Genomic DNA, 15,704 nt, shown 5'->3' with positions numbered 1-15,704 from the left:
TGTTTGCACTAGTCCTTATAAATCAATCAGCTTATGGTATAGAATGTATAAAATGTAACTGCTGCGCCTCATTCAAGCTCCAATATCAGATGACTTTAACGCTTCTGATGCTTCACGCAACACGTCAGATTCTTTAGGGAAGCAGATATGAGGTGAATATTTGCTTGATTTACAGAAGATTTACTTTGATCATCCTCCTGCAGCCTTTCCACATTATGGACGTGTAAAAAACATGTGATGCTGTTGTGTAAAAGTCAAACATTACCTGGAGATGAGCTGCTTGAACATTGGCTGGTCTATGGACCTGTCGTGGGACTTTTATGATGGATGTCAATTCAAAGGATTTACCAAATTTTAACTGGCAACATTTTATACCAATCCACCTCAAGTACCCAGAATACTTCAACCACGTTCTCATCAGTGTCTAAACTATTTTTTGTGTGTGTACTTTATCCTTATTTCTTGGTCATATACAATGCAGTAATGTTATGTTATGTTGCGTTTTCAGCCCATTGCCAGTGTAAGCCAGGCTGGAGGCTGAACGACGATAAATGTTACTTGTTTTCATCTGATATAAAGTCCTGGATGGAGGCTAATGCGTTCTGTCTTAGCCAGCAGAGCAACCTGATGAGTATTCAAGACATTCATGAGAGGGTGAGACAAAAGGAAAACACACACACTTCCAACATGATTCCAACTGGATTTGATAAAGGTCCACACGCTAATTTCACACATTTATCTATTGTGTTTTTAAAGGGGTGGTTGAGGACACAAATTGGCGAAGAAGTCTTTTGGATCGGCCTGAATGACCGAATCACAGAAGACGTCTGGGAGTGGACTGATGGGACACCTTTTATAGAACTCATATCGTATGCAATCTGATTACTGTAGACATGTTACCAGTTTAACGCACTACAAGAACAAAAAGTATAGAGTGATGGATTTCCTTTTTCTTCAGTTACTGGCTGCAAGGTCAGCCAGACAATTACAACAACGAGGACTGTGGCCAAGTATTAGGAACACACTTCGGCCAGTGGAATGATGAGAACTGCGACGTGAAGAGGAAATACATCTGCAAATACATCAACAGTAGGTTCACCAACCACTCTGCCTTTTATAGGCTTTCATTGGACTCAAATAACATTTTAATCTGAAAACACTGCACATCAACCAAGAAGATGTGGCGTTGTCACTGTAGGACTGTAAAGATTCTTCCTCCTCTTCTTTCTGTTTTTTCTGTCATAAAACAATCTGAATCTCGGCCACCAAATTTACTGCAAAGGTTTACAATCTCAGCAACTACCAGACAAAAAAAATTACTACAGGTTTATAACTTGGCAAGTATCATCATCAACATCAGCAAAGTTGTGTGGATTAGTTAAAGCTACGGTGCCATAATGAATCACAAGGACAATTTGCAAACAGCATACATGGCATAAGACTTTGATGCTATAACAACATCAGTATTCATTATGAATCTCCCCCAACTCCACATCCATAGATGGAAGGATAAAATAATGAAATGTTAAACTGAATCAAGTTTACATTGTCCCAGTGTGAATCAAGTTTACATTGTCCCAGTGTCAATGACTTAGACCCCAGAAATTGATCTGAGAATGAACACTTCAATCTCATCCCTGTTGCTCAGCCAACCCAACCCCACACTGCGACTTAGCGAGCGGCTGGATGGAATACGGCTCCAACTGCTACAAGCTGAAAGCAGACACCAGGAAGAGTTGGGGGGCGGCCAGATCTGACTGTGTGATGCAAGGAGGAGACCTGGTGTCCGTCACCTCAGCAGCAGAAGAGCAGTACGTCACAGGAACCATGGATCCATCTCGCATAGACCTCTGGATCGGATTGTCCACACTGGTGAGAGCCTAAAGACGAGCGTATCGTGTGACTTTAGGGTGTGAATAATGTGATAACGAGCTTTGTTTTTCCAGAAATGCAACAAGATATCATGTCAAGTTGAAGAGGGGAACACTGTGTTTACCTGGTCTGATGCCAGCAGTGTGAACTACACAAACTGGGCAGAAGACGAACCTGCAATGTAAGAGAGTCAAAGAAATGGACATTTGCGGTCATTTTACATGTGCAAAAAGAAAATATGTGTGTTTTCCAACAGAGGTGAGCAGGCAGGGACGTGTTCTGCAATCATCAAAGATGCGGGAGCCGATTTTGCCAAGTGGAGAGCCCATGTTTGCAGATTTGAGCGTCCTTACATGTGCGAACGACCCCTGAATAGTGAGTATACACACTTCTTGCTGCAGTTCAACTGTTTTGACTCTGTTTCAGCATGATCACAAGAATGCTTTGCTTCTCCCCGCAGCTCTCTGTCCTGCTGGCTGGATGAGCTTTAACGGCAGCTGTTACTGGACGGTCAGTAACACCGACCTGTTGACCACGTGGCATGAGGCCCAGATCAAGTGTTCAGACTTTGGGGCTCACCTGGTGATCATAAACAGGTAGGGACTGAGAACATTTTGCATCAGTGGGTCCAAAGTTTACAGTCGCGTAGTCTGAACTGCTTCTGATGATTCAATAAGTGTAGATTCATATATGCTCTGTCGCATTTGCTCCATTTCCATGTGTGCAGTAAGGAGGAACAGTTCTACATAAATGGAATGCTTCCAGACTTTTACCAAGTGGACATTCCTGACATCTGGATTGGTCTATCAGGTATCTTATAGACTCCATGTTGTATGTTTTGAATTTCCACAGAGATTAAGTAAAAAGGAATGTGAACAATCTCTGTATTTCATATCCTGATCCTACTGATTTTTTGTTGTTGTTGATGATTCTCCTAAATTAGGGCGTATTTTTACCCATTTCTGATGGTCATTGATTTGTGGGTCTGTCCTAGTGTTCAGGTGGTTTTATGTGGAGCACCCAGCAGGGGATATTTTGTGAATGACCGATTGGATTGCCTGTTATGGTCTGTGTTGTTGCCAGATAAGGACATGGATGGAGAGTTCAGATGGGTGGATAAGAGCTCAACGGCTGCATTTTCCAACTACGGTCCCGGTTGGCCCAAAAACACTCCAGGAATCTGGGATTGTGGACAGATCTTCTCAGGTAGGCACCACTTCCTGCGCTATTCATAGCTCTGACAACCCAAATGGCATTGTAGTGCTGTGTATTTGACTTTATAAACTTTTCTCTCCCTAGGGAACTATGCAGGAAAATGGGAGACGACCAACTGCTACAAAAGCCTGGGTTACATTTGTGAGATGACAGGTGGACAAAACCTGAAGCCTACCGCAGCTCCTGGTCTGTTGTCCCTCTTCACATACACTGTAATCACCATTATGCTTTCACAGAAATATAAGCGTAACCTTTTTTTTCTCCAGATTCACAATGTGACCCTGGGTATTTGCTGTATGGAGATTTCTGCTATAGGTTTGAGACTGAGATGGTGAAAAACTGGGATGATGCTCAGGCTGACTGTTTTAGCCAACAGGCTAACCTGGTCAGCTTTCACTCTGAGGAGGAGCTTAGTTTTCTTTCAGGTAAGCAGGAAAGGAAACTGTCTTTAATTCATCCAGCTTTTTAGGAGGTATGAGATAGTAATGTCAACTGGTATCTGCAGCTCACATGCCAGGAGAAGCCTGGCTGGGTTTGAATGACAAAGCGACAGAGGGCTCATATGTGTTCAACGATGGAACCCCTACCCCTGTAAGTCAAAATGCCATGAAAACACTGTACGGTATGCATCACTTTTGACTTCTCGAGTTCTTTCCAACATGTTTTGAAGCAAACATGCAATATGACTGGAAAGCTGCTGCTGCTGATGCAACGTTTCATTTCTGTGCATCTCAGGATGTGCTTCCATGGGCGCCTAACCAGCCGGATAACTGGAACAGGAATGAGGACTGTGTGCAGCTCAGAGGGATGAATCACCCCCAGCCCGGGAAACTCAATGATGATTTGTGCACCTCCAACAAGGAATACATATGCAAAAAAGGTCTGACACTTGAAATGTATGGACATATTCCTCTTCAGTTTATACAAATATTTAAATTGTTTGATTGTTGATTTTGTCTTTGAATCACCACAGCCAAAGGACAAGGACCTCCACCACAGCCGCCAACCTCTGGGCCTGGTAACTGCTGAGGCTGATTTCCACATTTCAATCTGGGTGTGTTGAAAAACATGCATCAACGAATGAATGTTTGTGTTTGTATTTGTTCTAGGATGGAATGACAAATGTGGTTATTGGATGTCCGACGCATTTAATGACTACTGCTACCTGGTGAACTACCTGTCTGTGCGGACGTGGGCGGAAGCTCGGGCCGACTGTGTCAACCAGGGAGGAGACCTCGTCAGTGTCACTGATCCTTTTGAACAGGCTTTCTTACACGGTATGATCAGTACATGTTTACTTTGTATTTCAAGTACCTGAGCTGTTCAGATGTTGTGATTGTATTTTTCTGGATTCATTACATTTGACACCACTTCAGTGTTAGACCACAATATGCTGGTCAAAAACTATCGAGGACTAAAAGTGCCAAAATTAAATAAATAAATACGCCATTAAATAATTAATTAAAAGTGTCATTAATTAATTAAATGTGTCAATAATTAATTAAATGTGTCATTAAATGTGAAATAATTGATTAAATGAAACAAGTCATACAATTTAAAAAAAACATTCAATTATTTCAGTGCACATTTAATTATTTCATAGTTCGGTGTTACAGCTAATCATGAATTAATTTTATCTGTCAAATTTACCCGTCAAAGTGGGCGGGTTCTTACACCTGATTGGTTACCCTGCACATCAAGTCAAGGCAAATCGATTCCAGATAATGGATTGATGCAAAGCTTTAATAAATGCTTTACACGCTACATGCTCGGGGTCAGCAGGTCCTGCTTCCACATACTGTGCAAGGTCTAAAATATCTCTCACCAACTCTCTAGAAAGTTCACGGAGATCCTCCATCAACACAGCCGCCATGTTTAGAAAAACTTCTTCTACTTTCTGTTTCAAGGCAGACCAAAGCAGTGGATTAGACTAGATTCGCGTTAGCCCCGCCCACCGACTTTGATGGGCGAGGTTGACGGATAAAATGAATTCATGGTTCGCTGTAACGAATGAAATAATTAAATGTGCACTGAAATAATTAAATGTATTTTTTAAATTGTATGACTTGTTTTATTTAATCAATTATTTCACATTTAATGACACATTTAATTAATTAATGACACTTTTAATTAATTATTTAATGGCGTATTTATTTATTTAATTTTGGCACTTTTAGTCCTCCATAAAAAACTAGGCATACCATCTAAATTGAAATAGACACGATTTGCATTGGCAGATTTAACAGATTGTTTTATTTTAATTAACTTTTTTGTTGTGTCCACCATAGCCATCACCCAGCAGATTCCAACAGGGATCTCACTGTGGATGGGGGGTCATGACTCCATCACTGAGGGGGGCTGGGAGTGGATGGACGGAAAGCCTTTTAGATACATCAACTGGAGTCCAGGTACAAAGTCAGACACACTGCATGATTCCTCTATAACCAGGGGACTGCTGAGGAAAGCCGTTTAACATTTATTGCCTTGTTTGTCCTCCCAGGTAACCCGGATAATTATGATGGAGAAGACTGCCTGTCCATACTTATAAATGGCGGCCAATGGAATGACGATAAATGTGAAGCCAAGAGAGGATACATCTGCAAGCGGAGAGGTAAGACAGCGCTTGTGTTGTCATTATTGATCATATTTCAGACCGATGTGTGCAACAATGAATGGTATGGCCTCTTTCAGGAAATACCCCAACGCCTGCTCCACCTCACGATGGTAATTATTTTGAAGCAGCATGTTTCCCTTGATGGCTGGTTCTGGTTATCAGGACATGGATCCTTACTGTGTTCTTACTTTGCTCCGTAGGGTTTGAGAATGTGCTGGTGTGCCAGGGCTCCTCCGCTGTCCTTCACTGTCCAGAGGAAAGTGTCATAAACATCCAGTCTGCTTTCTACGGTCGGAACAGCGCTGATATCTGTCCATACTTGGATGGATCGGCAGAAGGTACTGCACAGCCACGTGTCATTGGGTGTGATCACTAAGTGCCAGACTGAAAATAATATAAATCAAGGTATACAGTAAAGTGAACCGCCTGTGGATATACTGTATGTTTACGTAGTTGTAGTCTACATATGACAAACATGTGAATATGTGAAAATAAGTAGTATCATACAATTCACTACTGTTTATGACATACAGTATACATAATTACTACATACTTTGTGTACATACATACTGTGTGGCCCGTCTGCCATTGCTGATTGTCATTATATATCACATCTGTCACACCAAATGTAAATCAAATACTAGTGTAAGTATTAGTGGGTCAATTTGGATCATTAACATCCTTTTATGACTACTTGACCTGTGTCCTGCAGGGAGCTGCACGGTGCCTGGTGTACTACCTGCCTTCAGAAAGTTATGTGACAACAGTCCCTTCTGCTTTGTGTATGCCCACATGGACGAGGACCCCTGTCCCAAAGTGTCCAAATACCTCCAGATGACCTACAGCTGTGAACAAAAAGGTGGTGGAAGTATTCACAAGCTACACGTGTAATACTTCCAATCCAAACACATGCAAATGGCTAATTCTCACCACAGTACCCAACCATATCCTCTGACATGTACGCTCTGTTTTGCTGATGATTTTGCTGCTCACAGTGTGTCTGCATGGCCTTGGAGTGGAGGATGGGAACATCACAGACTCCCAGCTCTCGGCTTCTTCCTCTCTGGGTAGTTTCACTCCCAGCAAAGCTCGTCTGAAAGGAAACTCCTGCTGGATGCCCTCCACCAGCGGTATGTACCAACCTGCCACCTGCAAACCACAGAGCTTAGATACTTTTTATTGCAAATAAACATAAACATCAGTCGAGCATGTCTCTTCTAAGTTCCCTCTCCTCTGTCCATTTGTCAATCCTCCAGCAACCTCACAGTGGATCCAGGTAAACTTGGGCCAGGCCAGGAAAGTGACCGGGATCGTAATCCAGGGTTGTCCGCAGAATGACCACTGGGTGACCAAATTTAAAATCCAGCACAGTATGAATGGAATTCAATGGTTTGACACTACAGACGTGGAGGTGAGTAAGCGGAGATGGCAAAAATGTAGGAAATGCACGGCAACTGCTGTTTCACTTCAAGTTTTCTTGATTTCCAGTTTTTCCCAGGTGCAACAGACAGGAACACCATTGACACTCAGCTGCTTGGCACTCCGATGTCAGCCCACTTTGTCCGCATCATCCCACTGGAATACAATGTTCAACCTGGCCTTCGGTTCGACGTCTTGGGATGCACCCCCGACTGTAATAACCTTATTAGTAGCATTTTTATTGTAGGACATTCTGTTGTGATAACCGGCTGATGATTCATAAATTCATGATATAAACTCTGGTTCAACAGATGCCATCACCTGTTCTGACACGCCCGACTTCAAATCTGACAGCGATCGCATGACGTGAGTCCGCTTGAATAATATATTTTGTATTTTGTTTTACACACTCTGATCCTGTTGATGTCCGTGTGTGTTTCAGCGTCCACTGTCCAGCAGGCTGCGCCAGAGCCAGATACAGTGTGTTTGGCACTGTAGTGTACCGTGGGGTATGTGAATGTCCCATCTGTATCACCTGACAGACAGAAAGACATCCGGTAGTCATAAATGTCTCTCTCTGCTTTCTTTTCTGGCGTTTCTTACACCAGGACTCAAACATCTGTGCTGCAGCCATCCATGCTGGAGTTGTCTCAGATGAGATCGGCGGAGACTGCACTTTGTTGAAAGCTCCAGGAGAGAACTTCTACACAGGCTCCTCCAGGAACGGCATAACATCTAGACAGTATGTAGCCAAGTTGCATGAGTGCCTTCTATGCTTGTACTTTTTATGCCTTTAGTTGTTTGTTTAACTCAATAACATCTTATTTCCACAGATCCGATCAAAGCTATTCCATGTCCTACACTTTTGCAGATGGAGGTAATTCAACTATGTGTTTAAATTAAAGTGCTTTAAATGAATTGTGACTTTTGTTTTCCCAATCCTGTGTAATGTCTTCATTGGCCCTGTTTCCACACAGAGCTGAGATGTTCAGGGCCTGACTGGTATGAGTTTGGAGACTTCTGCTACAGGCCATTTGAGGTCAAAAAAACATGGGGAGATGCTCAGGCCGCCTGCAGGACTTTAGGTGCTGAACTTATGTCCATCGCCTCCATGAAGGAGCAGAGCTGGCTGGAGAGCTACTTGTACATGGGTACGGAAACAGTAAGACACAAAACCCAAGGGGGTCTGAAAGCACAAAGCACCTAAAGGGTTGGACAACGTCAAATAACACTTACACACAAGTCTGAATGCTCTCTTGATCCCCAGAGGATAAACCCTTTTGGATTTTGGAACATGGCTTTTTCCACGCAATATATTCACTTGGTGACTATATTAAACAATTCATTTATTGTCCCTCACAGCCACCAGTGACGTATGGACGGGCCTGAATGACCAGCTGATAAGCGGTTTGTACGTCTGGTCTGATGGTCACCCAGTCACATTGACCTACTGGGCGCCAGGAGAACCCAACAACCATGAGGACTTCAAAGAAGACTGTGTGAAGATGTTGCTGGAAGTGAGGAGTCTATCTATCTATCTATCTATCTATCTATCTATCTATCTATCTATCTATCTATCTATCTATCTATCTATCTATCTATCTATCTATCTATCTATCTATCTATCTATCTATCTATCTATCTATCTATCTATCTATCTATCTACATTACATTACAGTCATTTAGCTATCTATTTAGACTGCATTGTAGTAATTTTCATACTAATGTCCTTTTCCTTCCAGACTGGTCGCTGGAACGATGTGTCCTGTTCCGAACTCAATACCTACATGTGCAAAAAACCCAAAGCACATTATCCAGTGCCCCCTGTAAAGCCCACTGTCTATGGATGTCCTCAGGTACGTCCAACAGCTTATTTCTGTTTATGACTGAATAATGTCAAGTGCAGTGACGTAGCTTAACCTCTGATGATGTCTCATGTCCCAGGGCTGGGACGCGTACGCTTATGCATGCTACTGGATGGAGGAGACGGCGAGGACCTGGTCAGAGGCCAAAGCCTTCTGTGAGGGAGAGGAAGGCTTTATTCTGCACATTGGAGATATGTGAGTTCTAATACTAATCAAGTATCTATCTGCTATTGTTTTGTATCTCCTGGCAGATTTAAAGTGATATTTCTGCATCTACTTATCTGTTTCACTGCAGATATGAGCAGTCCCATTTCACCGCAGCGCTGTCAGGACAAGACAAGACCGGCCTGTGGTGGATTGGTCTTCGCGCCCAACGGATTGGCGAAGGGGTGGACTACACGTGGGACAACGGCTTACCTCTCACCTTCACTCACTGGGACAGAGAACAGCCAGGTACCAACCTACGAGCTGAGAGTCAGGATAGATAGATTATGGACGCTGAACGCAACAATGAAACACTCATGCCGTTTGTCCGTAGATAATGGAGATGGAACCTGCGTGGCCATGACGTCGGGTGCCGTTGGAGGTTTCTGGGACGACAAGCTGTGTTCGGAGAAATTCAAATTTGTCTGTGAGAAGCCGAGGCCCGACATCACCCCGCCTACCACAGCCCCGCCTCCGCCTACAGTAATGGGCTGCACTGATGGGTGGACAGCCTTGCCCTACTTCAGGAACTGTTACAGGGTACAAAGCTGCAGCTCTGTCACAGAAACTCACGCTGACACATTCATAAGACAAAAAAATGACATTCCTTGCTTACTTGGTGTCTGACTTGATTGCAGCTCTTCCACAACATGGCCTGGTCCCAGAGGAAGAGCTGGGGGGCGGCGCACGAAGACTGCCTGGCCAGAGGAGCCAATCTGGTCAGCATCCATAATCATGTTGAGGAAGAGTTCATCACTAACTACACCAGGAACGCCAGAAAGTGGATCGGCCTCAAACACAACCCTGCAGAGGGAGGTTAGAATTGTGTGTGTGTGTGTGAGCATATTTTCATGTCCTGTTGCATTCTTCTGTATGCCTGGCTGTTTCAGAGATAAACATGAATCCTGGTGGTAGGTTATTCTTGGAGCGACGGCACACCCGTGTCCTACACTAACTGGGGTCCAGGAGAGCCGAACAACCACGATAACCGCGAGGACTGCGTGGAGATGATGAGCAATGCGAACGGGACCCACTCCTGGTGGAATGACCTCAACTGTGACGCTCACATGGACTGGGTATGCATGATCGCCAAGGATAAGACTCCCATCCTGCCCCCTGTACCCCCACCGCCTGTCCCAGGTAAAATGCAAATCCAATATGTCCCACAACGGCTTTCCAGAGGTTAGAGATGACAGATGTATCATTTTTCTCTCGTGTCAAATCCTCAGCTCCTGACTGCGGCACCAACCCAGGCTGGAGGAAGTACAACGACACATGCTACTACTACAACGACACCGATGTCGTGGACTTCCATACCGCTATGAGGCGGTGCTACGCCGAGCATGCCCACCTGGTCTCCATCTTGAGCAGAGACGAACAGGCGTACGTTAACACCATGGTGCGTAGGTTTCTCTGGCGCTTCTTTCCTTCGCTATACGCCACTGTGCTGTTGAACTTGTAGAAAGTGTTCTGATTTTCAGTGTGGGTGTTGTTTCTCTTCTAGGTGGGGACAGGGGAGGTTGGTGCAGCCTGGATTGGAATGATGGTGTTTGGTCTGACAGGGGGACAATACATGTGCGTCCATTTCTGACTCATTTCTACTCGTCCTCCAACCGATTGTTGTTTTGCCATGCTAAATTTACCAAAATATGTCTTATTCTGTTGTGATCAGGTGGATTGACTCCTCCCCTGTCACATACACTCACTGGGATCCAGGTGAGCCCAACAACGCCAATGGGGAAGAACAGTGTGTACAAATGAACAGAGACAAAGGTACCAAAATCCCATGATTCACATTGATTTGCATTTTTTATTGAATGAAGATATTTACAAAGGTTTACCTCGGTTTTGTTTTAAGGCGGATGGAATGATGCCAACTGCGGGCGCACCGGAGCAGGTTATGTGTGTAAGAAGTTCCCTGGAAATGACATCACATCTCCTCCACCCACAAAGCCCTGGGATGGCAACTGTCCAGAAGGTAACACACACACACACGCGCGAGAACGTACACATGGAAGCAGTAGCGATGGAAGCTACTAAATGCGTTGAAGGAGCTCACATGAACCAGAGTTACAGATTCCTACTACAGATCAATATGCTTCAGTATCCTTCCTTCTTTTCCTCCTCCTCTCTATCCCTGCAGGGTGGATGCTTTTCAAGGACAAGTGCTTCATTTTCAAAGGCAAGAAAGACGATATCAAAGCTAACTGGACACAAGCTCGCCAATGGTGCAGAGACAAGGAAGGAGATCTGGCAGTTATCGATGACCAGTATGAGAATGGTAAGCATACACTAAAACACATCAACCAGTTTGGTGTTACCGGGCCAAAGAGATGTCTCTCTCTCATACTTGAATCCTCTCTCCTTCAGACTTTGTGTCCAGTTACCTGAGGGACCTGGAGTTCCCCACATGGATCGGCCTCTCAGATCGGTTGGTGGAGAATGAGTATACCTGGAGTGATGGATTCAGCCCGGTGCTGTACACCAACTGGAACACCAACGAGCCCAACAATGGAGGAGGAGCCGTGAGTATATCAGCTCTCACAAGATGTTACACTTTCGCTGAATGTGCTGAGCCGAAACAAATGCATACACACGTTTGTCTTTATCAGGAAGACTGCGTGGCGATAACTCACAGCGCCCTGTCAAGCGGAAAGTGGAACGACGACGCCTGTCACAGGCAGTACAGTTTTGTCTGCTCCATGACAAAATGTCAGTATGCACACTCACATTTCCAGACTACAAAATCCACCTTCAGGCTTTATTTTAGACAATTTACCGTTTCTGCTTATTCTCCGTCACACCATCAGCGAGCAGCATCCCGTCTCCGCCCCCGACCAAGAACCCCTGTCCAGAAGGTTACATTTCCTGGTACAAGAACTGCTACATGCTGGTGGAGGAGGCGGCGGACTGGGATTCTGCCCAGAAAGCCTGCGCCAAGACGGGCGGCAACCTGGCCAGCATCGACATGAGCTACGACCAGGCCTTCGTCTCCGGAGTGGTGCTGCAGGGCAAAGCCGACGCCTGGATCGGCCTCAGGCGGCAGGTACCGCCAAGGGGCAAAGATCCTAAAAAAAATTATTTTATCTGAGGGTTTAAGGGCTTTTTGCAATATAAATTAGCTTTTTTCAAGAGTTTTCGAGATTCAAGCAACATATTTCTTAATTGTATATTAAAAAAGGACCAAAATAATGGTTATAATGTTGAAAACAGGTAATAATAATTTTACTGTGCTGATAGATTCATTTTCTTCATGTGAAAAACAAACTTTTCGGATTTAAATAACTTGGAAAGGAGATTTTTCAAATTCACAAACACAGACTGCTTGTTTTTGTTTTGACAGGATGATGGATCTTACAAGTGGTCAGACAGTTGGCCAGTTCTGTTCACTCAGTGGGGTCCAGGGGAGCCCACCAACATCAAGGACGAGGGCTGTGTGAGCATGCACGCCTGGCCCTATTTCCACGGGACCTGGAACGACACAGACTGTAACCAAGCTAAACCCTACGTCTGCAAGATCTCCACAGGTAAGAATGAAACTGTGCTGTACACTGAACGTAACCAAGAGCATGTAAGTACTTAAATGTTGAGGTACTGGTAGTTCACTTCGCCTTTCTGCTGTCAGAGGGACACTTTTTTATTTTGTATTGCGTTACACCTTCCGTTTTGTTTTCTGTTTTAGACTTAATACAAGCAATTCATTAACATAAAAACTTAAAGCATAACCCAAATTTTGACATCATGATTAATGATGTCCATGTTTATGCTCATATCCTCTCTCAGAGATCCCCCCTCCAACCCCCGCCCCTGGCACTGGGCAGTGTCTGCCAAGGTTCAAGCCTTTTGGCCAGTATTGTTACTATGTTTACAATGGTAAGGCGGGCTTTTCCTGGCCAGCTGCCCAATATCACTGCAAGAAGTACTTCGGAGATCTGGTGTCCATCCACAGCAGAGCCGAGCTCGAGTTCATCCGGACCCTGAACTACACCCTGTATCACAACATCTGGATCGGCCTCACCAGGGACCAAAACTGTGAGTTCAGACATAAAAGAGGAAACAAGGCTCCAGTCTGACAATGGAGGGATTAAGGGAAGATTTAGGATTTAGCACATTATGGTTATTATCTGTTAAATATCTAAGCTTGTATTTGTGTTTTTGTCCAGTCGGTTCGGCTCCCTACACTGGGCTGATCGTTTGATTTTCGTTTGACCAAATCGTTTGATTTTCTTAAAAGCCCATATCTTGGCGAATTTAAGATTTAGAGCTCTAAAATTTAAAAACACAGCATCTACAGGACGCCAGTATTGTTTTCTGTTAGTTTGGGGCAAAGTACATTTTTGTCCAATTTCCCAAAACGACAGTGTATACATGGACCAAATTGTTTGTTTTTCTAAAAAGCCCACATCTTGGCGAATTTAAGAGGTGGATTATTTTCTTGCTACCGTAACACGAAATCTCCATATTCGACCCCACATTTAGGATTTAGCACATAATGGTTTGCAAAATTTTGACATTATCTGTTAAATATCAAAGCTTGTATTTGTGTTTTGTCCAGTCGGTTGGGGCTGGACAGACAAGTCTTCTGTGGGCTTCCTAAACTGGGCTGCTAATGAACCAAACGAAGCCTTTCACCCCGGCGACATAGCTGAGGAGAACTGTGTGGAGATGTATCTTGACGGACGCTGGAATGACAACAACTGCATGCAGAAGAGAGGATATGCATGTCGCCATCTCCAGTGTAAGGATGCTTTAGTGAAATGTACACCATTGTAGGCTGAGTCTTAAATACTGATTCCACCATTACGACCAAAACACCTTTGAAAATGACTTTTGATTTCCATAATGAAATTGAAATCAGCACAAATTGAAGTATGCTTACTCCGAGTATGTGACCTATCTTATGTGATGTTGACGTTGGCACGCAGGTGCCTTAATCCCTGTATGCTTTCCTTTCCTATTATTTGTTTTATTAGTTTTTGGAACCGACGGTAATACGATTTCTCCCACTGTGGGTCCTGGCGGTGAGTGAAGTCCTCGCATGATTTTTTCCATATATTTGGAAATCTGTCCATCGGCTCTACACACACACACACAAACAGTCCTCACACACCTGTTGCATCCCTCCGTATAGATGTGGGGGTGATAGTCGGTGGCATCATCGGAACCATGGTGATCGTCACCCTGATGGTCGGATTGCTGTACTACGTCTTCAGCGTGCGAGGGTATAAATTGAGCTCAATAAAACTGCCGACCAAGAACAGAACGACCGATCGGATTGACGTGGTAAGTGATTCGATTAGCCTCTGACAGTTTGATTATAAGAGATTGATGGGCTTTTACATTGTGCGTTTCTCCTTTCTGCAGCCGGCTTTTAACAACCCCAACTTTGCAGATGAATCAGAATCTTAAACCTCACCACCGGTGAAGTTTGTCTTCAAGATTGTACGAGATTAAACCCCATTTCTGTTGTATATTTAAATATTGTAGTGCACTAATAAAACGATGTTGTATATGTTCATTGCAGGGTTCATACACCTTTTTCTAAAACATCAGATCTGGCTGTGTTTCTGTCTACCTGGTGTATGATGATACTTGTTTCTTACTGTAAGAGGGAGAATTTAATGAGATTGAATTAAAATTGAGTTAAAATGAAATGTTTGTTGTTGTTGCTAAGTCACACTTTTCACACACACTTCAGATCATCAGTCTCTCCCAACTGAGCCATTTCAGCTGATAAGTCTGTCTTTCTTACTTATTTCTTTGTCTCATCTTTCTGACATTTTTCCCAGAATGACCAAAGTTACATTTGCCCAAAACTTACACCAATGGATCCCAGTGCCATATAGATGCTGAGTTATTGAGAATTCAAGCACTTTAAAGCGTTTCCAGCACCTGGATGAACCCTGCAAATTTTAAGTGCATAGTTTGCCAGTCAAATATGAAATTGTATGGAGTTTTTATTGTGGAAAGAATTGTCAAGAGGAAAAGGATGATAAATACATTTCCAGTGTTTATTCATTTCTGTACATTGCAACACAAATTATGTACATCATTTCACTAAAGAAAAAGTTTCCTTCAAAAAACTTTCAGCACATTTTACCCCAGTAAATGCTTATTAGGACTAAGGTGTAAACCAAGAACAAGCATTTGTGGAAATGAAACAGACAAAACACAACAGATGAAGATGAACTAGGCATGATTATCAAACGCTAAGTTTGCCCTTTCACCTCATGGGCAGAGCCTAAGATGTCACAAAGCAGCCTAATGATGATCTGTACACAAAACAACAACCCCAGATGCCATGAGAGCAGTGTACACACTTCTTTCTTTAAAAATAACACTTCATTTATAAGTGAGAAAATAAACATAGGAATACTGAGATTCCATGTAGCCCTTTAACGCACGTAAAGAAACAAACCCATCAGCCGTGTGCAGCTGAATTCTGAGCACAAACTTCAAATATTCGACGGGGAACATGTTCTCATTTTAATGGGTGTGGAATCTCCCTTTACCAC

At 43.6% G+C, this 15,704-nt stretch overlaps 1 protein-coding gene across 1 annotated transcript; it reads left to right on the top strand.

Moving 5' to 3' along the window:
- Positions 1-460: 460 nt before the first annotated feature.
- LOC143007034 (uncharacterized) lies at positions 461-14,796 on the top strand. Its single transcript, XM_076158403.1, has 49 exons — positions 461-654; positions 757-869; positions 959-1,089; positions 1,649-1,872; positions 1,947-2,053; positions 2,129-2,247; positions 2,333-2,468; positions 2,600-2,682; positions 2,956-3,078; positions 3,172-3,273; positions 3,354-3,512; positions 3,593-3,678; positions 3,823-3,967; positions 4,061-4,105; positions 4,197-4,364; positions 5,376-5,495; positions 5,588-5,698; positions 5,779-5,811; positions 5,902-6,039; positions 6,414-6,560; positions 6,697-6,831; positions 6,958-7,112; positions 7,190-7,334; positions 7,432-7,486; positions 7,563-7,629; positions 7,729-7,862; positions 7,954-7,997; positions 8,098-8,271; positions 8,483-8,637; positions 8,863-8,976; positions 9,065-9,180; positions 9,281-9,438; positions 9,524-9,729; positions 9,828-10,005; positions 10,105-10,329; positions 10,419-10,588; positions 10,694-10,764; positions 10,862-10,962; positions 11,048-11,167; positions 11,333-11,470; positions 11,560-11,714; positions 11,802-11,901; positions 12,000-12,235; positions 12,533-12,716; positions 12,973-13,221; positions 13,745-13,927; positions 14,163-14,210; positions 14,321-14,472; positions 14,554-14,796. Exons 1-49 carry the CDS (start codon positions 484-486, stop codon positions 14,596-14,598), a joined length of 6,474 nt encoding a protein of 2,157 aa, XP_076014518.1. The 5' UTR covers positions 461-483; the 3' UTR covers positions 14,599-14,796.
- Positions 14,797-15,704: the final 908 nt, after the last annotated feature.

Source organism: Genypterus blacodes, unplaced genomic scaffold (genome assembly GCF_046128005.1).
Source record: "Genypterus blacodes isolate CSIRO-AG114 ecotype Tasmania unplaced genomic scaffold, CSIRO-AGI_Gbla_v1 ptg000077l_1, whole genome shotgun sequence".
Lineage (NCBI taxonomy): Eukaryota > Metazoa > Chordata > Actinopteri > Ophidiiformes > Ophidiidae > Genypterus > Genypterus blacodes.
Note: the sequence above shows the minus strand (reverse complement) of the source record. Positions and strands in the feature narration are given on the sequence as shown.

Coding starts and splice junctions, on each gene's coding strand:
- LOC143007034 (XM_076158403.1), top strand. CDS start 484: ATGTTATGTTATGTTGCGTTTTCAGCCCATTGCCAGTGTAAGCCAGGC. Junction 2,248..2,332: donor GTGCGAACGACCCCTGAATA/GTGAGTATACAC, acceptor TTCTCCCCGCAG/CTCTCTGTCCTGCTGGCTGG. Junction 9,730..9,827: donor ACTTCAGGAACTGTTACAGG/GTACAAAGCTGC, acceptor ACTTGATTGCAG/CTCTTCCACAACATGGCCTG.